Raw genomic sequence first — 26,939 nt, forward strand, 5'->3', positions numbered from 1 at the left:
GTTGCTTTACGAATTTCAACACTTGATACTGTCACATTGATTCCAATTCCAGTCTAACTGAATTAGTTTAAAGAGAGAAAACATTTTGACTAAAAGTTTACTACAATGTAATGATTTTTCATTGACTAAAACTAGACTAAAACTATGAAGGATAAAAAGGACTAGAATGTGACTAAAACTAATAACCATTTTCATCTAAAGACTAAGACTAACGGTGCGTCCACACGGCAGCTTGCCGGTGGGCGTGTCTGGCGTGCGACCAACAACCACTCACATTAATCTCCTGCCCCGGACACACAAGCACGCGGTTTGATTGGCTAGAGCTTGTACTGGCATATGATTTGATTGGCTAGCGCTTCCGTCGACGCTTGAAAAGTTGAACTTTTCTCAACTTTCGAAGCGAGCGACGGAGGCAAAGCCACGCGACGGAACCACAATGCCGTTGAAGCACGCAGCGCTGCCGTGTGGACGTACCGTAAAACTAAATCAAAAATAGCTGCCAAAATTAACACTGTTTTGTTATCATGTGTACTCTGATATTGGAAGAGTACATTCTGTATTTTCCCAACACACATTCTCCAGCTTCTTTCTGAGGGTTTATTCTCTGCAGAAATGCTCAGGTAGTGAGACAGTTTGACCCCACTGACCCTCCAATTATCTCCTGCTCTCTCTTCGCTCCACAGACGATTCCTTCTCCCATTACTCCCTCTCGGTGCACGGCTGCCGCCTCTCGCTCTTCTACTGGCCCGACGTCTCCGCCGCTCGGCCCGTCAAGTTCCTCTGGAAACTGGAGCAGGTACTGAGGGAGAAGAGCACTTTGCTTTGATGTTATGTGTGTTTGTACCTTTGGAAATTACACCCAACACCAGGAAATGCAATATGTCAAACATCTGATCAGATTTAACAAAACACTAATCTTTTGGTGAAATGTCAAGTTTCCTTCAATTCACTTCAGATCGATTTTCATTCAAGGTTACAGAGTTGCCTAAACATAAAAAAGCAACGAAAAAAAGGCATAATAATAATAATAATTAATTATGTAAAACTATATATTCTAAATAATAAATAAACCAAATTTGAATTATAGTACAATAACAATAATAATCTAAATTCTTTCTTTGTCGTAATTTTTAAGTTTTCACACTTTTTTCTGCTTGATTATATAAAAACACAAAATGAACGTATCAAACACGGCCATTATCAACATGCGAATGCTAGATTGCTTGTTTTCCATCACCATGTATTAATCATATCTCTCAAAAGACATAATTAAACCATTAATCATCTCCAGAAATAGTTTTAAACCCTTTTAAATATGCAATACATCTCCAGTTGATCTAATAAATGATGAACATAGCTTAAAATAAATGATTAAATGCATTATTCTCACTCATACAGGCTCATATAAACATTATGAACATAAACAAAACCAAACATTACATATGTACCTTTTAAATAGCATAGTTATAGAGAAGAATTCCACAATATTTGCTTTAATCCAGAAGTTTAAGGACCCTAAATTACCTGATTGTCAGACAGTGGAGGGTGGGGTTCGTTGTTTTGACTGAAGCCACCGCTCACAGACAGATTGAAGCAGCGTGGATCAGAAGATGCTGAGCTGATACAGAGGAGATTAGTTCAATCCCTCTGTCTGAACCTTCGATAGCTTATTACCCCGTCTTTCCTTTCCGCCCCTCCTCCATTGTCTTTCTTCTGATGTCACCATGTCTGTAGAGGAGAGCTACAACCAGAAATATACATTGATTAAAGGTCACGTATCTTAGCAATAGCATAGGTCTCAGATATATAAAAATATATAAAAAACATTTCAAAAGTGCTGATTTTGAATTGATATAAAATAAAGGAGGGGTCTGAGCTCATGCGGGACCCGGCAGCTACTGTCTGAACTAAATGCTGCCGTGATGAAACGCCATATCATGGATTATCAAGGATTGTCTCTGAAACAGTCTGGAGCTCAAAGGCTTTCTCTCTTGCCGGTTATACCACAAGGTGAGTTCCTTTTTACTTCCTGCTTCTTCACACACATGCTCTCCAGTACAGGTTAGCTCTGAGTGTTAGCGATGCTAATGTAAACACCGACCATATTACGTCCAAAACAGTCGGGCATTGTTTCTGATAGCAATGTTTCTGATTGGGCCGTGGGTCCACATTTCAGATATTACGTCATATCGGACGCAAATCTGCATCAGCTCCGTTGTTCTCCCGTTTTTAGAGATGTGGGTACGGAGGAAAAGAGAGGGTTTTATTTTCTGACGCTGCGTGAGTTCCCTGACGCACCGGGGACACATATTTATGCATAAAAGACATCAAAAGGGCATTTTGCATGATAGGTCCCCTTTAAATAATCACCAGTGTCATGTACTTAAAAAAACCAAAATAGACATATTAACCACTGCTCTTGTTAACATGTGGAGATAAACAGCTAGTTTTCCACCATTAATAACTCTTTCCGTGCAATTAACCCCAACATTATGATTGTCCTTGCGGTAGATAACATCTTTGTATTTTACTTTAAGACTTCCCTTGGTTTTTATCTGAAGCAATATATAACTTTTCTTGGATGCTTCTTAGGATTCTCTGCCAGACTTGTAGCTGCTGCTCCATCCTTATCATCTGTCACCTTCATATATTTATATTATGTATTTATTTCAAAGAGGACCATGCATACAAATACAATTCAATCAGGAGACACGGTTTTGATGTAAGAATACATATTTATTGCCAGGAATACACAAATGAATGTAATGGAGTTTTAGCGATTAGGCCCTGTAGTGCAGGAGTATCATTCGGGGGGGGAGAACCGATCCGATGAAACCCCCCGGGGTCTAGACCCTGGTGGTGGTGAATGGATAGTTGGGGTCGGTCTGAAGGGGAGGGGCTTAGCTTGACCCTGGTGGTGGTGAATGGATAGTTGGGGTCGGACTGAAGGGGAGTGGCTTAGCTTGACCCTGGTGGTGGTGAATGGATAGTTGGGGTCGGACTGAAGGGGAGTGGCTTAGCTTGACCCTGGTGGTGGTGAATGGATAGTTGGGGTCGGACTGAAGGGGAGGGGCTTAGCTTGACCCTGGTGGTGGTGAATGGATAGTTGGGGTCGGACTGAAGGGGAGTGGCTTAGCTTGACCCTGGTGGTGGTGAATGGATAGTTGGGGTCGGACTGAAGGGGAGTGGCTTAGCTTGACCCTGGTGGTGGTGAATGGATAGTTGGGGTCAGTCTGAAGGGGAGTGGCTTAGCTTGACCCTGGTGGTGGTGAATGGATAGTTGGGTCGGTCTGAAGGGGAGTGGCTTAGCTTGACCCTGGTGGTGGTGAATGGATAGTTGGGGTCGGTCTGAAGGGGAGGGGCTTAGCTTGACCCTGGTGGTGGTGAATGGATAGTTGGGGTCGGACTGAAGGGGAGTGGCTTAGCTTGACCCTGGTGGTGGTGAATGGATAGTTGGGGTCGGACTGAAGGGGAGTGGCTTAGCTTGACCCTGGTGGTGGTGAATGGATAGTTGGGGTCAGTCTGAAGGGGAGTGGCTTAGCTTGACCCTGGTGGTGGTGAATGGATAGTTGGGTCGGTCTGAAGGGGAGTGGCTTAGCTTGACCCTGGTGGTGGTGAATGGATAGTTGGGGTCGGTCTGAAGGGGAGGGGCTTAGCTTGACCCTGGTGGTGGTGAATGGGTAGTTGGGTCGGTCTGAAGGGGAGTGGCTTAGCTTGACCCTGGTGGTGGTGAATGGATAGTTGGGTCGGTCTGAAGGGGAGTGGCTTAGCTTGACCCTGGTGGTGGTGAATGGATAGTTGGGGTCAGTCTGAAGGGGAGTGGCTTAGCTTGACCCTGGTGGTGGTGAATGGGTAGTTGGGTTTGGTCTGAAGGGGAGTGGCTTAGCTTGACCCTGGATTCCGAGGGACAGGAGGTGGAAATGGGTGGAGGAGGGTTGCGTCGAGTCACCTGAAATGACAGCTGTCAGAGGGGAGAGCAGATTTAAAAGGGTTAGCGGAGCACTATAATAGGCTTGTGAGAATAGAGCGAAGTGATTGGTTAAGCTGGGGAGTGACACCCCCGATCACTTATTGAGTGAAAGGTCCCAATGTGTTCAGTTTGATGGGCTGTCTTCTGAGTGGTTAGACATCACTAATGGTGTACCACAAGGTTCAGTTTTAGGTCCGCTATTATTCTCCATCTATATTAATAGTTTAGTTGAAAATGTCGAAGGAGCAACCATACATCTTTATGCGGACGATACCGTGATGTACTGTGCAGGTCCCTCGATTAACGAGGCTGTTGTTGAATTACAGGCTGTTTTTAACATTATTCAGACTCAGCTCTCTCTGAGCTTAAGCTTCTTTTAAATGTGGATAAAACCAAGGTAATGCTCTTTTCTAAAGCTAAAAATACACCGGAGACTGCTTTGGATATTGTAACAACGCAAGGAATACATCTTGAAGTGGTTACCTGTTACAAATACTTGGGTATCTGGCTTGATGATTGTCTCTCTTTTAAACTTCATGTAAATAACCTGCTTAAAAAGCTGAGGGTTAGGCTAGGTTTCTTCTACAGAAACAAGTCCTGTTTCTCGCTTGAGGCCAGGAAAAGGCTCTGTGACCTTTTTACCTGTGCTGGACTATGGTGATTTGATGTATATGAATGCACCTGCCCATTACCTGAGCAAGTTAGATGCTGCGTATCACAGTGCACTGAGATTTGAGAAATGCACTCTCTCTGCGAATTGAAAGTACGTATTGCCTGAGATCGCATGCTGTGGTTTTATTAAATGTGCCAAGTGCTAGGACTGTCTTAGGGAAGAAAGCTTTTAGATGTGCAGCTCCACTAACTTGGAACAGTCTGCAAAAATAATGGAAAATTACCAAGCTAGTACCACTACATGTTTTTAAAGCTCGGTTGGATGCTACAAAATCAGATGCTGTTGGTACCTGTACATGTGGATATATATGTAAATTGTAATCCCTATACATTTTGCTGTATGATGTCCTTTTGTTGTTCTGTTGTTTATGTTTTTATGTCTTCTTGTGGAACGTACTGCTGCAGGTCTCCCTTGAAAAAGAGATCATTGCTCTCAATGGGATTTCACCTGGATAAATAAAGGTTTTGAATTGAATTGAATTGAGTAGTAACATAGAAATAGTAAATTAATGAGAAAAGACGGTCTTCCTGGTTGAACTTGCGCTGACAATCAACAAACACTAAAAACATTGCATAATCTCTATCACACAAACAATTATAAAACATAATTTAAGTACAGGTGTAAGTAATACATTGTACAGTTAAAATATAATATTACAATACAGTTAAAACGGAAATACAAAATACAGTTAAAATTGGAAAACTTTAATTTAATTTAACCTTTATTGCTATTTTTTCTATATTTATCCTTTAAGTACACTCAATTACTTCTTCTAATTCTCCTTTTATATACATTTTTTTTAAATTAGCAACTATCTTGTAACCAAATGTCCCTCTGATACAAATAAAAGATCCTGATTCTGATCCAATCCTTTTCATTTGAACCTGTCTCCTTTGTCTCGGCTCACGTTGTGTTCTGTCTCTCCTGCAGGTGTGTGACAGTGAGTGGCATCACCTCTCCCTCAGTGTCCAGTTCCCCTCGGTGACCCTGTACGTCGACGGCGTGACCTTCGACCCCGCCCTCATCCACGACAACGGAGCCATCCCCAACCCTTTGCCCCGCCAGAGGATGCTCATCGGCGCATGCTGGGGTAACCTACTTTATTTATGCTCAGTGAATGCACCACATTTGATTATTTATTTTTTTCATTAAGACTTTTATTACATTTTTCACATTTTATACATAAATGCAGAACAAACATAAACAGGCAGCAGACCCCCCCCCCCCCCCCCCCCGGCATTTGCAATAAATATATCACCACATTTGATTTGATTTATTTCGAATGTGAAAAACAATAATAATAAAAAATAATAATAATGAAATGAAACTATAGAATTATTATACTATACAAACTTAGACAGTGTCAAATTGATCGTACTGTAAACACCCAGTTATGATTAAACAATTTCATGTGAACATCATGTCCTCCACCACATCTCATCCAGCTGTGGGATGGATCCTGACTGCAATGGATGCAGCAGAGAGCAGCTTCTTTACTCTTTGCATTAATGCTACGAGCAGCACTTTGCATTTCCTCTTCTGCATCCGTCTGTCAGAGGAATGTCAGTCAGAGATATCAGGCGGCCATCTCTCTGAGCACCGGCAACTCACAACCCCTCGCCTGGCGTCTTCAGACAATCTGCAGAGCCATTTCGCCTCGCGCCATCTCTCCCTCACTGCCCGCTGTTCAAATTGAGTTGATGCGTTTTGTCTTCGAAGGCTAATAATACGACTGACTTATCAATTATTCAGGGCAGCAGAACAACACGGACAGCTATCAGCCACTCACTCTCGAATGGCTGGTAAAAAAGGGGGAACTCTGGCTGCCAATTAGCAGTGAAACACACACTCTCTCTCTCACTCACACACACACACACACACACACACACACACACACACACACACACACACACACACACACACACACACACACACACACACACACACACACGCGCGTATTCACAGTGTTACACTCTCACCCACAGTGGTAGTCGTTCTGCTGCCTGCGTTGCAGCAGCTGCCGCTACATAATGAGGAGATGGTGCATTTCTCAATATCATCTACAATTCTCCTGCCTGCATTTTCTCGCCCGTGCCTCCTCGTGTTATTTATTCATTTATAAGATGCTCATTCTCCCTGCGACCACCCAAGTGGCGATGAGGTCTTAACATGTATGGAAAGGGTCTTAAAAAGGTCGTAAAATGTATTACATTTGACTTCAGGATTCCTGCATGTACCCGGTTACAGTTAAAACCAACTCATCAAGTTACATCACAAAACAAAATGTACAATAATGTTATAAAATGATAAACAATTTAAGTATCTTTCCCTTTCTTTGTTTATATGTATGTAAGAAGAGACAATGCACATTAAGTAACATGAGCACTTGTGTCCATTATGGAAATGTACATTGTTCCATCAAGGCTAATGTTGATGGCATTCAAAGACTAAAAACACATTGAAGTTAAATTACAGCACATATTAAAAGCACATTAGTACAAACCCATAAAAACCCAACACACACAGAAGCTCAGATCCTCAGGGTGCATGTCTGTGTTTCTCTAATCCCCCTCGGTCTTGTTTCCCTGCAGAGCCCGAAGAGAAGCAGAAGGAGATCGTGAACAACACCATCCCCGAGGGGAAAGACTCAGGTGAGCTGAACTGTATCAACATGAGGCGGCGCATTCTGCCGTGTCATTGTTGGTGTGTTATTCATGTGCATATTAACATGTTTAGTTGTGATAATATATACGAGAACATCAGTCAATCCTCACAGTCGATACAGAGCTGAGTCCCAGATCAAAAGGGTCTTCCAGCGTGTTGTCTCTCGGTGATCGTGCTGCTATGTTAGAATAGAATAGACTCCTTTAAGTCATTACGTACAAAGACAGAAAGAAAAGCGTCTCCCTTTTGAAAGGTGCCATCAAAACAAAAACATCTCAACATACGACTACAAATACACGCAGCATACATACTTATGTAAGAAATAAAGAATAAAGTGCAGTAATTATTTCCAGGGGTATAAAAAAGATGTAATAAATAATAATAGGTATGTATTTATGCGTTTATTGCACATGGAGGATGATTAAGGGGTATGAGTTCAGGAGTTTAGTGCAACGATGGCTCTTTGGTTGTTGTTTGTTTTTCATGTATTGTGTCTTGATGCAAGTCGAATTTCAGACTTGATCTGACCATTAAAGTGCCATAGAGAGGCGAAGTCCCTCCCTTTCCTCCATGGGACCTTATTTCGGGAAAAGTATGCATTGAAGTCAATGGAGAGAGAAAGATTATCTTTTGATCCCGTGCTACGAGTTACACACATGATGTTTGTCAATTTAAAAGATAATTTTGCAAGTTAAAAAAATAAATATGTGTCGTAAAACTGTGTCCCACATTAGGGAGGGTCCCACATTAGGGAGGGTCCCACATTAGGGAGGGTCCCACATTAGGGAGTGTCCCACATTAGGGAGGGTCCCACATTAGGGAGGGTCCCACATTAGGGAGAGTCCCACATTAGGGAGAGTCCCAAATTAGGGAGTGTCCCACATTAGGGCAACTCACCCTACAACAGCATTAGTTATACAAAGAGAAGGAAAGACGAGTAGATACAGGCGAAAGGATAAAAGAGAACATTAATATGTGACCGTCTATGTTTCATGATATTTAATTGCTCTTTTTGGTGTACAGTTCATGCTGCTGTGTTTATTCGATTTTTATAACTCTGGCACAACAATTTCCTTCGGGATGAATAAAGGCTCATCTCATCTTAATAAAATGCAAACAACACACATTACTACATACATGTCACATATAGCACATCACAATCGCATAACAGTGTTCTCTCTGTTCTCAGTGAGGTATGTGGGTGGATACCACGGGCTGTTGTCGGGGGTGACGGTGCGCCCGGGCAGCGTGGAGCCTCACAGCGTCGTCGAGTGTCTCTACGCCTGCAGGGAGGGCCTCGACTTCGGGGACCTGGAGACTCTGGGCTCCGGCATGAAGGTGAACACTCAGAGACAGTAGAGCGCCATTTTATACAGAGAGAGAGAGAGAGAGGGCGCTTAAAGGTCCCCTATTATGCTGAATCCACTTGTTCATGTCTCTTCTACATCAACATGTGTCCCCTCTTCTTCATGTCTCTTCTACATCAACATGTGTCCCCTCTTCTTCATGTCTCTTCTACATCAACATGTGTCCCCTCTTCTTCATGTCTCTTCTACATCAACATGTGTCCCCTCTTCTTCATGTCTCTTCTACATCAACATGTGTCCCCTCTTCTTCATGTCTCTTCTTCATCAACATGTGTCCCCTCTTCTTCATGTCTCTTCTACATCAACATGTGTCCCCTCTTCTTCATGTCTCTTCTACATCAACATGTGTCCCCTCTTCTTCATGTCTCTTCTACATCAACATGTGTCCCCTCTTCTTCATGTCTCTTCTACATCAACATGTGTCCCCTCTTCTTCATGTCTCTTCTACATCAACATGTGTCCCCTCTTCTTCATGTCTCTTCTTCATCAACATGTGTCCCCTCTTCTTCATGTCTCTTCTACATCAACATGTGTCCCCTCTTCTTCATGTCTCTTCTACATCAACATGTGTCCCCTCTTCTTCATGTCTCTTCTACATCAACATGTGTCCCCTCTTCTTCATGTCTCTTCTACATCAACACGTGTCCCCTCTTCTTCATGTCTCTTCTACATCAACATGTGTCCCCTCTTCTTCATGTCTCTTCTACATCAACATGTGTCCCCTCTTCTTCATGTCTCTTCTACATCAACATGTGTCCCCTCTTCTTCATGTCTCTTCTACATCAACATGTGTCCCCTCTTCTCCATGTCTCTTCTACATCAACATGTGTCCCCTCTTCTCCATGTCTCTTCTACATCAACATGTGTCCCCCCTTCTTCATGTCTCTTCTACATCAACATGTGTCCCCTCTTCTTCATGTCTCTTCTACATCAACATGTGTCCCCTCTTCTTCATGTCTCTTCTACATCAACATGTGTCCCCTCTTCTTCATGTCTCTTCTACATCAACATGTGTCCCCTCTTCTTCATGTCTCTTCTACATCAACATGTGTCCCCTCTTCTTCATGTCTCTTCTACATCAACATGTGTCCCCTCTTCTTCATGTCTCTTCTACATCAACATGTGTCCCCTCTTCTTCATGTCTCTTCTACATCAACATGTGTCCCCTCTTCTTCATGTCTCTTCTACATCAACATGTGTCCCCTCTTCTTCATGTCTCTTCTACATCAACATGTGTCCCCTCTTCTTCATGTCTTTTCTACATCAACATGTGTCCCCTCTTCTTCATGCCTCTTCTACATCAACATGTGTCCCCTCTTCTTCATGCCTCTTCTACATCAACATGTGTCCCCTCTGTGGAAAGAGACTCCTGAAAGTTTCAGGAACAAAGATTCTCTCTCTTTTTGATCCATTTCTATAAAAACTGAAAATGAGCTGATCAGATTTTGGCCACTTTATGATGTCATAACGATTTTTTGTCTTGTGTAACCATTAGCCAATCAGCAACCAAGGTAAACCCCCCCCCCCCATTGTGTTCTTTTTAACCAAATGTCTCTCAGAGGGGCGTGGGGAGGGGCTCCTTACTTTCATCTAAAGTAACAGACAGAGAATCAGCACTTTTGAAACAGGGCTGAAACAGAGGGGATTATGGGTAATGCTGCAATGATCCGTTTGGTGTTTCAGCCAATCAGAGACAGGTTCTGTATATATCTGAGACCTATAATAGGGGACCTTTAATGCTCTTTTGGTTATATAGTAAATGGACTGTACTTATATAGCGCTTTATCGTCTTTACGACCCCTCAAAGCGCTTTACATACTACGAGTCATTCAGCCATTCATCCAGAGCAGTGTCCCTTGCTCTCGGAGCTAACATTCACACATATTCAATTTGAGTCCAAACAAGATATTTACAGAGAGCAAAACCTGTCTCAATCTTATCATTGGCGTCAGACTTGAAAAAGTGATATCCTTATCATTTAATTGCAACACAAATTGTGGGTTTATTGCCAAATGTGCTTCTGACCTCCCCTAGTGGCGGTACAATAAACTTATATTGGCTCGTTGTAAAAAGTGTCAAAGAGTGACATGTTTTGCTGCTAAAGTCATTGATCATGTGTCTGCTCTGATATCCCTTCAAAAGAACCAAAAAGAAGTGTAATCCAAAGTTCCTCTTTGTAAAGTGTCCAGTTTTTGTCTTTGAGCATCAGCAACGTGATGTCCTCTTCGGTCAATTGTTGAGAAGTGATTTAAAGCGTCTGTTTCCCCCGTGCAGGTCCATGTGAACCCCAGCCAGTCGGTGCTGGTTCTGGAGGGAGACGACATCGAGAGTTTTAACCGCGCCGTGCAGCAGGTCACCTACAGGAACTCTCTACGCTTCGCCACACCGGGGGTCAGACCCCTCAAACTGACCACCTCCCTCAGGTACACGCACACACGCACGCACACACACAACCTCACACACACAACCTAACAAATAGATTGTAGTTTTGTATTCTTAACTTTGTTTCCTAATATATTTATTACTTTGATCCATTGCTAGTTTTAGCAACACATGTCTGCAACACACACACACACACACACACACACACACACACACACACACACACACACACACACACACACACACACACACACACACACACACACACACACACACACACACACACACACACACACACACACACACACACACACACACACACACACACACACACACACACACCAAGTCAGGAAGTAAAACTAGAAATTACACAAGGCAAGAATACTTTTCAAAAATAATACAGGAAACAATTAGAAAACGTTCCCAACAAAAAGAAACAAAAACAACCACAAACAAGAAAGGAACCAAACAATACAAATGACAAGATAAGATGAACCTTTATTAATCCCCGAGGGGAAATTCAGTTGTACAAAGCAGCAACAGGGTAAGCGTGAAAAAACAGGACAGCAAAGATTCACACAGATTAATTCAATAAAAAAAAAAAAATCAAGAAAAACAAATTAAAATAATAATAAAAGACTATGAAATAGGAGATTAGTCAAAATAAGAGTAAAACAACTGTCAGCATATATACATATTTGGTCATCTAAATTATAAAGTACGGAATAAGTTAAAGTGACAAGTGAAAAGTGAAAATGGACATCTGTACACATAGTGACGTATCTATCTACCTTTTTGGTCTACTACTAATAATATGTTAGCATGGGTTGTGGAAACAGTGTATATTTATGTCCAGTGATTAACCCCTTATTGTTACATGGCTTAGTTGAATACTCGATTCTGATTGGTCAATTCAGAACACGTGACACATTGTTAATACCGAACAGACAGACCGCTAAACTGACAAGAGATGCTCTAACTGTTTTTCAAATGTAAAAGTTTGAAAAGCAAGCAAACTGTCTGATTGTCTTTAGTTTTCCGCTGTCGTGTGATAGCAACATGGAGGATTTTAACATTAATTTTAATATATTTGGAGAGCACAGTAATTTGGAGGAATGGTTAGTGGCTGATGAGTCCCCAGTGAAGAAAAGAAAAAGACAAGAGGGACAAGAAAACAGCGGAGAAGTAACGGGCAGAAACCCTCCTTTTTACGCAGCGGTCCAGACATATACATCAAACGGCGACACATATTCAGTTGCCAGTTCCTTTGGCATCAGGGCAGGGATATCGAGATACTTCCCAAGGTTTGACATCATGAATTGTGCTACTTTTAAAGCAAGCAGCGATGTTTTCAAATCTGTAATCAGAAAGCTCTTCAAAAACGCTATCGAAGCAGTTCCTGCCGTTGCTACGTTAGTTCAAACGGTAACAACGGACTACTTTTCTTAGTGGATGCATGTCAATTTAAATCAATACAACTATTTTTTAAATCAATAAAATCATTTTCTAAATCCATAAAAGCATTTCAATTAATATTGGGAGTCATGTCGTTACTTTGTTGGATCTAGATCGGCCTGTCGGTGTTCTTTTCCCCATAATGACCGCGTCGCTGCACATTATCCCTTACATGTCAATGTTTCCTTTGATGGAAAGTGATTCAGTGACATGCAGGAGACAAACTGAAGCACTAAGAGACACAAAGAGACACACAGAGACACACAGAGACACACAGAGACACAAAGAGACACAAAGAGACACAAAGAGACACACAGAGACACACAGAGACACACAGAGACACAAAGAGACACAAAGAGACACACAGAGACACACAGAGACACAAAGAGACACACAGAGAGACACAGAGACACACAGAGACACACAGAGACACAAAGAGACACACAGAGAGACACAGAGACACAAATGGTAAATAATCAGCCTGGAAATCTGTGAACATCACAAATAATACGATGTGAAAGGAACTGATTTCTTGTCTGGCAGTCAATTGAAGTGTGACTCAGCGCTCTCCTCTGACATTGAACTCATCAAACATGGACCTTGGCTCGCTTGATTAGAGCGCTGAAGCACAGCGGAGACGATTATAGAGAGAACAGCTCAAAGAGAGAGATAACGGAGAATATCTTATCTCCTTGTTCATTCAAGTTACTCCAACAGAGTGAACTCGCCTGGTTTGAACTGTGGCGTTTGTTTTTTATTGGTCACTTTATCCATTGTCTTTTCAAAGATTAATTGGGGCAATTTTGCCTTATTAAATATCCTCAAATGTATTTATGGTATATTGTAAACCCAAAGGCAACCTAAAGTGCCTTACAGATTATAAGCAGGCAGAGTGCAAGATGAAAAACAATAAAAGCAAACAAGCATCTTATATTAAAAACACCTTTTAAATCAGGGGTGTCAAACTCAAATTCATCGCGGGCCACATTCGCATAAAGGTTGCACTCAAACGGCCGGTTGTAACTATATAAATATATAATATATATATAAAATAATGTATTACATGATTGCCTCTGAATTGGATTATTATCGGATAGGATAATAACTTAGTAATTAACTACGTCTGAAAGCAGAAGTCCAGGGCAAATAATTGCAAGTCTCTTCAGTGCCATGTCACAAAACGAGATGCATTGTGGGACATGTAGTTTATGGGCAACCTGCTTCTGTAAAGTGGCATGTAACCGTATAATAAACGTATTATATTCTTTGCAAGCTCTTGTGGGGCCACATAAAATGAAGTCGCGGGCCGGATTTGGCCCCCGGGCCTTGAGTTTGACAACCCTTAATGTTTCCAATTTACTGTAGGTCGTTCCTTTTTGTCGTCCTCATGTTACTCTTATATTTTGACCTAAAATGTACCAAATAAGTCTAAATATCATTAAGAATTAAGTACTGTGGAGATGCAGAGATATCCCAGCCTACTAATTGTATTGTATGGACATACAAAATACTGTCCAAATCCTCAATATAGCTATCTTTGATAATGTCAATAATGTTAAACAATTAAATCATTCCCTCCAGTATTGTGAATTATATCCCAATTGCAATATCAGTCAAAATAATCGCAGTCAGTTGTTTTTTTTGCAATTCCTTAACACTTTGAGGGATATGTAATCATGTTTCTAACCTAAAAGTGGTCAAGATTTCAGATTTGCATTAGAAAAATGCCCAGCCAAACCAAAAGTGCATCCATAATGATCATTTAAAATATATTTTTCAATAATATATGACCTTTTTACGCAGAATTGAGATTTATATAATTGCAATTTCAGTGAAATCAATCGCTAATTCTTTCCAAAAATGTACAGAAATTATTATGTTTCTTGAAAATCTTTCGAGGAATATGTCATCCTCTTAATTAAATGAAAAGTGGAAAAAATCAGATTGGCATTAGAATATTGCACGAGCAAACAAAAAATCCGTCCATAAGGATAATTGGGTACCACTTTACAATAAGACTTATAAAGGGTTTACGAATAGTTTGTAATTCATTTATTAATTGGGTTGTGAACACTTTATAAATCCTTAATAAGCTTTTATAAGACATGAGATGAACAGGGCAACTGTGACCGGTTGCTTGCCAAATAGTGAGCCCACATTTATCTGTACTGCTAAGCCTTATATTGGCTACCTAGCTTACTTCGTCTTCTTCATCAGCCAGCATCCTTAGTATCTGTTGTTCACTGAGTTGATTCTCGCTAAGTAGCCAATAAGGCTTATGGCGCATTTCCACTGCAGCGGGTAGCCCCGTTTAAGCGTCCTTTTTTTTTTTTTTAAATATTTGTATTCACATGTAAAAAAAAGAAAAAAGAAAGTGTAACAGTGCATTACAGCAATTAAGGCATTTTCATTTCCCCCCCCCCAAAAGAACCATTACTCACTTTCCCTTAACCCCGCCCCATCCCAACCCATCCCAACCACCCCTCTCCCGGAGCACTGAGGCAATAGTACATCAATACAATACAAAATGATAGATACAATAATATACATGCACTTACATACATACATACATTCATACATTCATACATACATACATTCATACATACATACATACATACATACATACATACATACATACATACATACATACATACATACATACATACATACATACATACATACATACATACATACATGTACACATACTAACACATATCCAGGGATGTCACACGGGCTGCATGTGTGGCAGACAGGGGAGTAATCATATCAGAATTATAGACGGATAAATAAAGGGAGAATCCCTACAGCGACACCATATCAGGGGGAAGACGATCTATTCTACATAGCTGATCAGTGGCCTCCAATGAGCGTAAAACTTATCTGAGGAACCCCGGAGAGTAAACTTAATTTGTTCCAACTTTAGAAGACACATAGTATCACTCACATTTTAAAAGAGGGAGGTAAAGGAGATTTCCACAAAAGAAGGATTTTCCTACGAGCAATCAAGGCGGTAAAGGCAATGACATTGGTTTGAGTGTTTGTAATGTTGATTTCATCTGGGGGCCTACCGAAAATAGCTACATGAGGGGATGGAGAGATTTTTAGACCTACAATTTCAGAAATACATTGCCAGAAGCTAGATAATTTAGGGCACGACCAGAACATGTGAGTCAGGTCGCAGGGGGCCTGGGAGCATCTATCACACCGGTCATCTAATCTATCTGGATAAATCCTGGAGAGCTTAGCCTTGCTATAATGTAGTCTATTGGAGAACTTTAAACTGTATTAGGCTGAGTCTAGCGCAACTGGAGGATGAGTTAACGGCTCTCAGGGCCTTCTTCCAAAAGTCATCAGAGAAGGTGAACTGCAGTTCCTTTTCCCAATTAGTTCTAATCTTGTTCATGGCAGATTCATCAACCGGAGAAAAAAGATCATAAAAGTAAGAGACATGGCGCCGAGACAAAGTTCTCGCTCTAAGTACAAGATCCACTCCACTGGGAGGCAGGGATTGAGGGAATTGTGGAGAGTGGGTCTTAGCAAAATCCCTTAGTTGAAAGTATCTAAAGAAATCAGATCCTCTTAGATTAAAGGCAACCCGTAGATGGTCAAAACGGGCAAACAGGCTATCAATGTATAACTCTCCTATGCAGCGGAGGCCTTCCCTCTCCAAGTGAGAACATCTGGGGTCAATTGTGGCTGGTAAAAATAGATGGTTGTTACAGACAGGAGTTGCTTGAGGAAGAGTAAGCCAACCAAAGTGACGTCTAACTTGTGCCCAGATCTTTAAAGTGCCAATTACAACGGGGTTAGATGTGAATTGTGAGGAGGAAAGGGGCAGAGTGCTACACGTGAGGGCTTGAAGTGACGTGGATCGACATGAGTTGGCCTCCACAAGACACCAGTCACTCTGGGGTGAAGTGAACCAGAGCATGATCTTGTGTGTGTTTGTGGCCCAGTAGTAACCCATAAGGTTAGGTAAACCAAGCCCACCCAGGAACCTGTCCCTCTGCAGTAATGGTCTACTAGCTCTTGCATGTTTACCAGCCCAAATAAATGAGGAAATAATATTATCAATGGCAGTGAAAAAAGATTTAGGCAAACAAATAGGTAGGCATTGGAAGAGGTAGATATCTGGGCAGTACATTCATTTTTATTGTCTGAACTCTTCCTGCTAAAGAGAGTGCCAGGTGGCCCCACCTCTGCAGGTCAGATTTGACTATTGCCGTCAGGACAGTAAGATGTTGTTCCCGTAGCGCACTAAAAGACTGCATGATTGCAATGCCCAGATATTTAAACCCTGAGTTGGATATTCTAAAAGGCAACGACAACGGAGGTAATTCTGTAGCCAATCGGTTGATAGGGAAACATTCACTCTTTTGGATGTTTAATTTGTATCCTGAAAATGTCAAAAGTGAGAGTATGTGTGGATTACTAGCTATAGGATCGCACAAATACAGAAGAAGGTCGTCAGCATATAACGAGATATCCCCTCTCTGAATCCCCTTAATTCCTCTCTCTGCTTTTAGAGCGATCGACAATGGCTCGATAGCAATTGCAAATAGTAGTGGGGAGAGCGGACACCCCTGACGCGTCCCGCGAAAAAAAGGAAAGAATTTGGAGCGCTGGGTGTTCGTACATACAGAGGAGTGAGGAGAAGAGTACAGAAGTCTAACCCAGGAGATGAGGCCTGGACCAAAGCCCAGCTGTTGAAGGACAGAAAACAGATAGGCCCACTCAACCCTGTCGAAGGCCTTCTCCGCATCAAGAGATATGACAACCTCCGGTTCAGCAGGAGAAGGCGGGCTGTGGATGACGCTGAGAAGTCTTCGGACATTTGTAAAGGAGTGCCTCCCTCTTATGAATCCTGTCTGATCTTCCGAAATGATGGAGGGTATAATAGATTCCAACCGGCGAGCAAAAATCTTCGCAAGTATTTTCACATCTACAGACAGGAGCGAGATTGGGCGATATGATGCACAGCTCAACGGGTCCTTGCCCTTCTTAAAGATCAGAGAGATGGAGGCTTGCATAAGGGTGGGCGGCAGTGAGCCTTGGTCATACGACGAATTAACCATATCTAATAATAATGGGGACAGTTGATTTGAGAATTTTTGTAGAATTCTACCGGGTATCCGTCAGGTCCCGGTGATTTGCCACTATTCATGGACTGTATTGCCTCTTTAATATCAGCAAGCTGCAGGTTGGCATCTAGTGTCTGTTGGTCGTTAGTTGAAATCTTGGGCATATCCAATTTATCCAAAAATGTATGTAGCTGATCTTCGTTATCAGGGGATTCAGACGTGTAGAGATGAGAGTAGTAGGTTTTAAAGATGTTATTAATCTCTCCCAGGTCAGAGCCCAACCCGTCCCGAATCTGGGTGATTTGGTTCGAGGCCACCCTAGCCTTTAGTTGGTGGGCCAGGAGATGGCCAGCTTTATCACCATGTTCATATATAGACCCTCGTGAATGTAGAAGGAGTCGTTCAGCCTCTCTTGTTAGGAGAAGGTCAAGTTCTGTTTGGAGCCCCATCCGTTCTTCAAATAGATCAGGTGATTGAGTGGAAAATAGTTGGTTGTCTAGATTAATGATAGATTCTTCCAGTTCTCTTTGGCATGCTCTACGAAGTTTATTAACATGAGACGTATGCAAGATGATCTTACCCCTAAGAAAAGCTTTAAGGGTTTCCCAGAGTAGGGATGCAGAGGTCTCTTCATTTTGGTAGGTCTCACAGAAGAATGCAATTCATTCTGAAATACACTCACAAAAGGCTGCATCAGAAAGTAAAAGAGGGTCAAGACGCCAGAATCTAAATTCCTTAGGCTTATGATCAAAGTGAAGGTCCAGGATCACAGTTGAATGATCTGATAACGTTTTCGGTGAGTACTGAACGGAGACAATCGACGAAATAAATGTTTTATCAACAATAAAATAATCTATACGAGAGTATGAATGATGTGCATGGGAAAAGAAAGAGTATTGCCTAGCCGAGGGGTGTAAAAATCTCCACGGGTCGACGTAGCCATAGTGGTCCATAAAAGCAGAGAGAGTCTGTGCCGTTTTAGAGGGAGCCACAGTTCTGGAACTAGATCTGTCTAGTGCTGGGTCTATAACACAATTCATATCTCCTCCCAGTATCAATAGGTGGGAATTCAAATCGGGGATGGTGGAGAATAGCGATTTCACAAAATGATGATCATCCCAATTGGGAGCATACACAGAAACTAAGATGACCGGCTTCTGATAGAGAGTACCAGAAATTAGGACATAACGTCCATTTGGATCTAAAATTGTATTAGTAGGGGTGAAATTTACTTTTTTCCAAATTAAAATGGCTGTGCCCCTTGTCTTTAGGTTAAATTGTGAATGAAACATTTGTCCAGTCCACGGCCTATTCAGCTTTCGCTGATCAGATTTACAGAGATGTGTCTCTTGTATAAACATTATATCCGCCTTCAGGTTTTTAAGATGTGTCATAATCTTTGTGCGTTTCACCGAAGCATTCAACCCACCAGTGTTCAAAGAGAGTATCCTGACGGCCTGTCCACCACCAGTCCCTGTACCAGTTACATTAGCCATGACACCGCGTACAGCATCGAAGGTGTAAGATCAGCCCTAGAACATCCACAACTAAAAATGGAGAGAACAGTGTACATAAAGATGACAAAACAGAATGTAAATGAAACCGCTGCCTCAAACAAATGGAAACCTATAGCCCCATCAAGATAAATGCCCCACCCTCTCCCTCCCACCTCCTCCCATGCCCTAGCCCCCCTCCCTCCCCACCCCTGAGCTCCATCTGCCAATGAAATTGGCAATAACTTCCCTACCTGAATCATCTCTCCTTCTTCAAGGTGTCTCAGTACCCACATCATGCAGATACAACCTCCTTAGTAAGTGTAACAATTGTGAACAGCAAATGTTAACAAGAACATTGCAAAAGTGCAAGAACATCCCGGGTATAGAGTGTAAATACAAAAATGAAAACAATTAAATTAAATAAAAATAGATGGAAACATGTCACATCGTGTGCTGACTTGGCCGAGCAACGTTAGTTATAAAATAAATTACGTCCCAACAGAACGACGGCTGTAAAGTGCCCAGAAACAATTGTGAACAGCATGACTTAACAAGGAAGGACATTCGAAAAAGTGCAAAAAACACCCCGGGTATACAGTGTAAATATAAAAATGTAATCATACAAAAAATAAATGTAGACAACATGTCGCATTGTGCGCTGTCATGGCTAGGTAACGTTAGATTATACAATCAATTGTGTGCCAACATAACGGTTGTAACGTACCCAGTCCACCATCAATGCAGCGCCAGCGTGATTTAGCCTAGCCTAGCCTAGCTCAGCCACCACTAGCCTAGCACAACATCAGTGGTTAGTTAGCCGGCTCGCGTTCATAGCCAGCTGCAAAGGCTACAGCCTCCAGGGGCGAGGGGAACCTTTTCTTAGCCCCGCTTCCAAGTGTGATGAGCAGGCGAGTAGGGAACAGAAGAGCCGGTCTGAGGCCTAGGTTGTACAGCCTTGACATGATGTCTCGGTATTTCGCCCGCTGTTCGAGAACCTCCTGTGTGAAGTCTTCGTAGATCTGCACTGGTGTCCCACGGTAGCGGAGATCCCCTCGTCTCTTGCGGGCCTCCCGGACAATCAGGTCCTTGACTTGGTAGCGATGCAGCCGCAGTATCACAGGTCGCGGTCTTGCCCCTGGCTGCGGCCTAGCAGCCGGCGCTCTGTGTGCACGGTCCAGCTCGGGAGGGGATTGGAGAGTTTCATTGCCTAGCAGCTCGACCAAAAGTTCAGAAAAAAAAGTTGTAGGCCGGGGTCCCTCAATAGACTCAGGAAGTCCAATGATTCTAATGTTATTTCTGCGGCTCCGGCCTTCCAGATCTGTGGCCTTCGCAGCCTGCTTAGCATTGCTATATGCTAATACCGCACACTTCTCCTCGAGTATACGGAGTCGCTGATCTTGCAGATTGGCATTGGTCTCAAGAGAGTCTATTTGTTCCCCATGTTCTGCTACTGTGGTCTGCGTTTGGTTCAGCTTCGCCTCCAGTACCGCAAAGGCAGCTTTGAAGTCAGCTAAAATGCTAGCTCTGTGCTCCCTCTGTGCTAGCTCTGAGCTAGCTCTGTGCTCTTCAAGCAGGCTAATTATGCTAGCCATGTCCGCGCCAACAATTTCACTAGCAATTGAGACAGCAGTTTCGGTCTTTTTTGCCTGTTTCGTCTCCGTTTTCAACGCAAGTTTCGGCATCACATCGGCTTGTTCTGATTTATAGTCCAAATTATGTTCACACAATACGGGTTTAACTCAACTTCGGTGGTTTTAAATTAAATGTAGAAAGTAAAGTCGTGGGAGAACGAGACAACGCAGCCCTCACATGTTCGTCCAACCGGAAGTCCCCGTTTAATCGTCCTAAAGCGGCCAGGCCAGTTTTTGGTGGCCTTTCCATATAGCGTAGCACCGGCTAGCGGGTACTTTTTCCCTCTTCCGGCCCCATAAAATCGTGGTTCTATCAGGCCAGGGCTGAACTAGTGACGTCAACACTCTCGACTGCCGATTGGTCAGAGAGAATCGTCACAAGATCGCGCGCGAGATCATCCCTAGCGTCGAATATATATCTAGAAGCAAGCTTGCAGCATTTTTATACACAGCATTTTTGTAAACGGAGGAGCTACAAAAATGGCAACGTCAAAGAAAAGCACACCGTGGTCGACCGAGGAGGTGACGACGTTCCTACATCTCATTGGGGATGATAAAATCCAGCGGGAGCTCGACGGGACAATTCGAAATGTGAAAAAAGGCGATCGCCCCGCCTACACTGCGCTGCTACCCCAGGTCCTAAACTGTAATGGAAATGCGCCGCGGCCTCGGACGGCCAGCGAGGCAGCCCGAGGCCTGAGCGAGGATGCTTAGGGACGCTTCAACGGGGCTACCCCGCTGCAGTGGAAATGTGCCATTAGTCATTGCCAAATAGTGAGCCTGTGTTGATGTATGCAAACTATGTTAGAACTGGTTTATAAATTGTTCTTAATGATTAATAAAGTGTTTACAACCTAATGAATATCCTAATTATAAACCTGTGATGAATTCTTTATAAGGGCAGTCTTATTGTAAAGTGGTACCGATACTTGTAAATAACTTTTAAAAAAACTATAACATCGCAATTGATTCACAATGAGTTATTTCCCCCCAAAATGACAGAAAATAACCTTTGGCAGTTTTCTCTGTAAACTCAAACACTTTTTCTGAAATATTTGACCACTGTTCTATCTCAAAAGATATTCTATCAACATACTGCAGACCAACACTGCGTCCCTAATGCTGCAGAACACATGTCTCTGAATCACCTGGCCGTGAAAATAAACCGCACACACTCTGTTTCCGGGTCAGTGATCATCGATGCTTAACAACTGAGAACTGGCTCTCTGGCTTTAGCACTCACTTTTAGCTGATGAAATATTAAAGTACCTCGGGAAGTACATTCGCCTGCATGTACTGCGTGGTATTCTGTGTACTTATACTCCCTTCCTGCAGACAAATAAGATCTCATCAAACTCTCTGTGCAGATATTCTTAGTGCTCTTGTTTTAATCGGGTGTTTTATAAGATTAAAATCACTCCCAGGCCACAGAAGCCAGCGCCGCATTCAAGGTCACGGCGAGATTTTTGCACTTAGTTTCTGCTCAAGTGTGGCAGAGTTGTTTTTTTCTCCCCCGGCGTGTTTTATTGCGTGTGTGAAGATTAGACTGATTTGAGGCCAGGAGTTTCCCAGATGGCTGAACAGCAGGCCCTTCTGGAGGGGCCGGTGGAAGCAGCTGCTCACTCTGATAGTGGAACACACACACACACACACACACACACACACACACACACACACACACACACACACACACACACACACACACACACACACACACACACACACACACACACACACACACACACACACACACACACACACACACACACACACACACACACACACACACACACACACACACACAGTCTCTGCCTAATCCCCTTTTCAAATGTAATGCTGAATTATAGTGCAGATGAATATGTGAGGGCCTGTCATCACGCTGATTTGCTCGCCTTTTCTGGGAGGAAAATTGAATTTGTAACAGCGGAGCTACTGTGGTTTGAATTTAGCAATTATTAAATTCTAGAGTTAATATTCATGGTGAAATTAGGGAACGAGATTAAGGTCAAATTGCACTGGTTTTCAACCTTTCACTCCATAATCACGCTGCGAACGTTCCTAACATTAACTCAACCACACATTTTACAAATTTAAAGAGGCCCTATAATGCTTTTTGCCCCCTCTGCCTGAAACGCTTCCATTGGACTCCTTTGTTTACTTCTGTAACATAGTGACATCACTATGTAACACTTATGCCTCGATTGGCTAGCGCTCCAACACATTGTATTTAATAGGCTAAGGGGCGGGACATCTCTAAGAGGTCGACCAATCACAACAGAGCCAACCAGTAAGAACAGAATATGAAAAGCACAGTAGAATAAATACTGTTTATTATGATTATGTATAAATATGTGGATATTTGGAATAAACAGATGTCAAGAAGAGCAGTGTATTACAGCTGTGTTTGGAAGTATTGGCCAAGTCAAAATGTTGACCTGATGATGGCTCTACTGAAGGGCAACTGTGTACGTTTTACACATCAAAGTATGTATCTTTGGGGTACTTGTTGTAAAGCCTTTTGTGGCTCCAGAGGGAACCGGCAGTCTGATAAATATCCTCCCGCGCTGTCTCGTTTAGGATGAAGAAAGAGAAAGATCTGGGGGTGTTGAGTTAGAAAGCAGTGAGAGGCCGCTCCTCATATCAGTTGGAAGCTACTGGCTCGAGGCTACAGTTGCTGATACTTCTTAGACTAAAGTACAGCAACATTACCAAGTTGCATTGTGGGTAAAAACTACAATGTGTCTGTGATTTTGTTTGTTTTCCGTCTTGAATCAGACAACATTATAAAGTGAAATGCTAAATGGCTGAGAAAACCTTTTAAGGGATTAGCAAAGCTGTTGTGATTCACTCTGAGTTTATACCAGATTCTGTGGAGATTTTTCAGATCAGAAATCCTTTATTTATCCTACAGCGAGGACATTAACAGCGTTACGACAGCAAAGGTACAGAGAAGATTCAAGGCAATATGTAAATAGAGTATGCTTTTTTATTAAGGGGAGGAAGCACGCATTCATCAAATAAAATCAATAAGGTTTAACAAAAGCAAGTGAGCATCAAGGTGGCTTTGGAGGATAATTCAGGGGTCACCAAATATATAAGAACTTGCTGTCATTATGTCATGGCATAGAAAACATTCGCACAGATATTTCAGTGGTCGACAAACTGAAAAACGGACAAAGCCATATTGATTTTGTGGCAAATACCTAGATTTTCTCAACACATAATAAAACCCACAAAACAATAACAACAAACAACGACAAAGACAGACAAACAGCAACAGTAGCAACCTAGTACTCATGTGTGAGCACTTATTATATTTACGCCCACAGCTAGATTTTCTATCTCTTTTATCCCTCTCTCTGACAACACCCTTCCTTCCTCTCTCCCAGATGTTTCAACGAGGAGAGCTGCCTGTCCCTGAAGCAGCTGGAGGGGTACCTGGTGGTCCTGCAGCCCGACGCCCCTCAGATCTCTCTGTCGGGGGTCGGCCCTCACCTGGCCCGCCCTGCCCCTGAGTTTGAGGATCCTCAAGGGGTCGCTCTGTTCCTCGAGCTGAGGATCGTCTGCTCCCTGTCCCACGCCGTCAACACCGCTGCTCAGGGGATGGAGGGCGGAGGTGAGGAACGCTTTAAAGGTGTTCTATCATGCTAAATACACTTCTTCATGTCTCTTCTACATCAACATGTGTCCCCTCTGCTTCATGTCTCTTCTACATCAACATGTGTCCCCTCTTCTTCATGTCTCTTCTTCATCAACATGTGTCCCCTCTTCTTCATGTCTCTTCTACATCAACATGTGTCCCCTCTTCTTCATGTCTCTTCTACATCAACATGTGTCCCCTCTGTGGAAAGAGACTCTGAAAGTTTCAGGAACAAAGATTCTCTCTCTTTTTGATCCATTTCTATAAAAACCTGTCTGAAAATGAGCTGATCAGATTTTGGCCACTTTATGATGTCATAACGATTTGTTGTCTTGCGTAACCATTAGCCAATCAGCAACCAAGGTAACCCCCTTAGCCAATCAGCAACCAAGGTAACCCCCCCCCCCCCCTTATCACCTGAATCTCCTCCTAGAGCACCATTGAGTTCTTTCTAACCAAATATCTCTCAGAGGGGCGTGGGGAGGGGCTCCTTATTTTCATCTAAAGTATATCTGAGACCTATAATATATTCATGAAAAACAGTATAATAGGGGACCTTTAAATAACACCGATAACCAGTGTTTGGGTAGCAATAGGTTACATAGAATCAGGATTATGTGATCAGATTACAGCTAATAAATAGCGATAATGAACCCAGATTTTTTTTTTTTAAATATGCAGGTAGATTAAAGTTGCATTATGAAGGGGGAGCTTGATAACATGTTTGATTATGTTTTAGAAATATTACACTTTTTCATGATAATTGATGCTACTAATTTGTGAAATACTGAATGCATTTTATCAGTTTACCTGTTTTGCAATGTTTAAAGAGACAAAATGGTGGCCGCATCCATTTTTTCAAGTCCAACTAATTTCAATCTTTAATTTTGAGTTAATGCAAAACTATTTACAGACTGTGTTGGTAGTCCAATAGATTATTTTACAAATTAAAAAAGTGTAATGTAATTCTGTTCACTCAGTAACTAACTTAATTTCATAGTAATCTTACCCCACCCTGACAATGTCTCATTTATCATTTTAGATGACTTGAAATATTTCTCATGAATGTTGCTTAGCGTACAACCCTAACTCACCACTTGTCTCTGTATTGGTAAATTAGTATAGACCGACCATTTGTTTATTTAATGATCAGAGTTGGGAAGTAGTGGAGTACAAATACTTCGTTACTGTACTTAAGTACATTTTTCTGGTTTCAGTACTTTACTCACTACTTACATTTTGAACACAAATACCTGTACTTTCTACTTCTTACATTTTGAACACAAATACCTGTACTTTCTACTTCTTACATGTTGAACACAAATACCTGTACTTTCTACTTCTTACATGTTGAACTCAAATACCTGAACTTTCTACTTCTTACATGTTGAACCCAAATACCTGTACTTTCTACTTCTTACATGTTGAACACAAATACCTGTACTTTCTACTTCTCACATTTTCCAAACAGCTGGTTCCTTTAGTCTGAAGTACACTTCAAAGCCTCTTTACTTTTACTTGAGTAAAGAAGTTTAGTCAGTACTTCTACTTTCACCAGAGTATTTTTAAACACGAGTATCTGTACTTCTACTTGAGTTAAGGATATGTGTACTTTTGCCATCTGTGATAATGATTGTCCTGTGTGTGTGTCTCAGCGCTGATGTCGGACGCCGTGGCTCACACTCTGGACGGCTGTGAGGTGCAGCCTCTCGGCGAGGAGCTGAACCCGGAGAGAGAGGAGCTGCTGGTGGACATGGAGTTGGTGCGAGAGAGGGGGCTCGAGATCATCAACACCACCGCTTACATCGCCATCACAGGTAGGAAATATTCTGCTGATTTTATAATAATAATGATACTAAATGCCCCGATAAACATTCACCTGTTTGTCATCTTGCAATATACTTAAAATATAAATAGTTATCACCGCAATAAACCGTATTTAATTTTGTCTTAATTTACATTATTTTATTTCATATTCTGTTCTTGTACATATCATATTCTATTTACATGTATATAGACTTATTGCACTACTTATTTTAAAACCTTGAATCTTTGAAATATTCTGCATATTTAATAATAATAACAACACAACATTATTCACACATTAGTCTGAAGAGGTGTGTTTTGGTCAGCGTTTTGTTTTAAAACGTATATTGTCTGTTTTTTTCCGAAACTAGAGCCCAGTCCTTGCTCTGATTGGTTAGCTGGCAGGCTCTGTTCTGATTAGTCAATCACAAAACATCCCTCACATCTCCGTGTTAGTTTTGCTAATGTTTGTTTTTCTGGACAATCTATTTTTATTGTTAGCCCCCAGGTGCCAATACCATATCTTACATTTTAAATACTTTTCTGTCTCTAAAATGTTCTTGCTTATTACCAATTAATCACATTTCCTGATTAGATACAAGCATCGCATTTCTCTTTGAATTATGTATTCTGTGTTGGCTGTAAAACTTGAAGTGCAATCAAAGCTTCCTACATATTTAAACTGCTTCCTCAGGCTGATCATAAATAAAAACAGGTGCAGAATAATCACAGGCTCAAAAAGAAAAGCTCCTCAGTCTCACTATCTAATAAAAA

The 26,939-nt window shown here is 42.0% G+C and overlaps 1 protein-coding gene across 1 annotated transcript in view; it reads left to right on the plus strand.

The window, feature by feature from the left end:
• clstn3 (calsyntenin 3) overlaps positions 1–26,939 on the plus strand; it is a gene marked incomplete at its 5' end in the record, with an annotated part of 50,488 nt that overhangs the window by 17,266 nt on the left and 6,283 nt on the right. The window contains 7 exons of the mRNA XM_034080017.2: positions 684–796; positions 5,574–5,733; positions 7,235–7,294; positions 8,497–8,645; positions 10,949–11,097; positions 24,109–24,335; positions 26,015–26,176. Of these exons, the coding sequence (XP_033935908.2) occupies positions 684–796; positions 5,574–5,733; positions 7,235–7,294; positions 8,497–8,645; positions 10,949–11,097; positions 24,109–24,335; positions 26,015–26,176 (1,020 nt within the window). The remainder of the gene's footprint in view (positions 1–683; positions 797–5,573; positions 5,734–7,234; positions 7,295–8,496; positions 8,646–10,948; positions 11,098–24,108; positions 24,336–26,014; positions 26,177–26,939) is intronic.

This window comes from Pseudochaenichthys georgianus, unplaced genomic scaffold (genome assembly GCF_902827115.2).
Source record: "Pseudochaenichthys georgianus unplaced genomic scaffold, fPseGeo1.2 scaffold_819_arrow_ctg1, whole genome shotgun sequence".
Taxonomy (NCBI): domain Eukaryota; kingdom Metazoa; phylum Chordata; class Actinopteri; order Perciformes; family Channichthyidae; genus Pseudochaenichthys; species Pseudochaenichthys georgianus.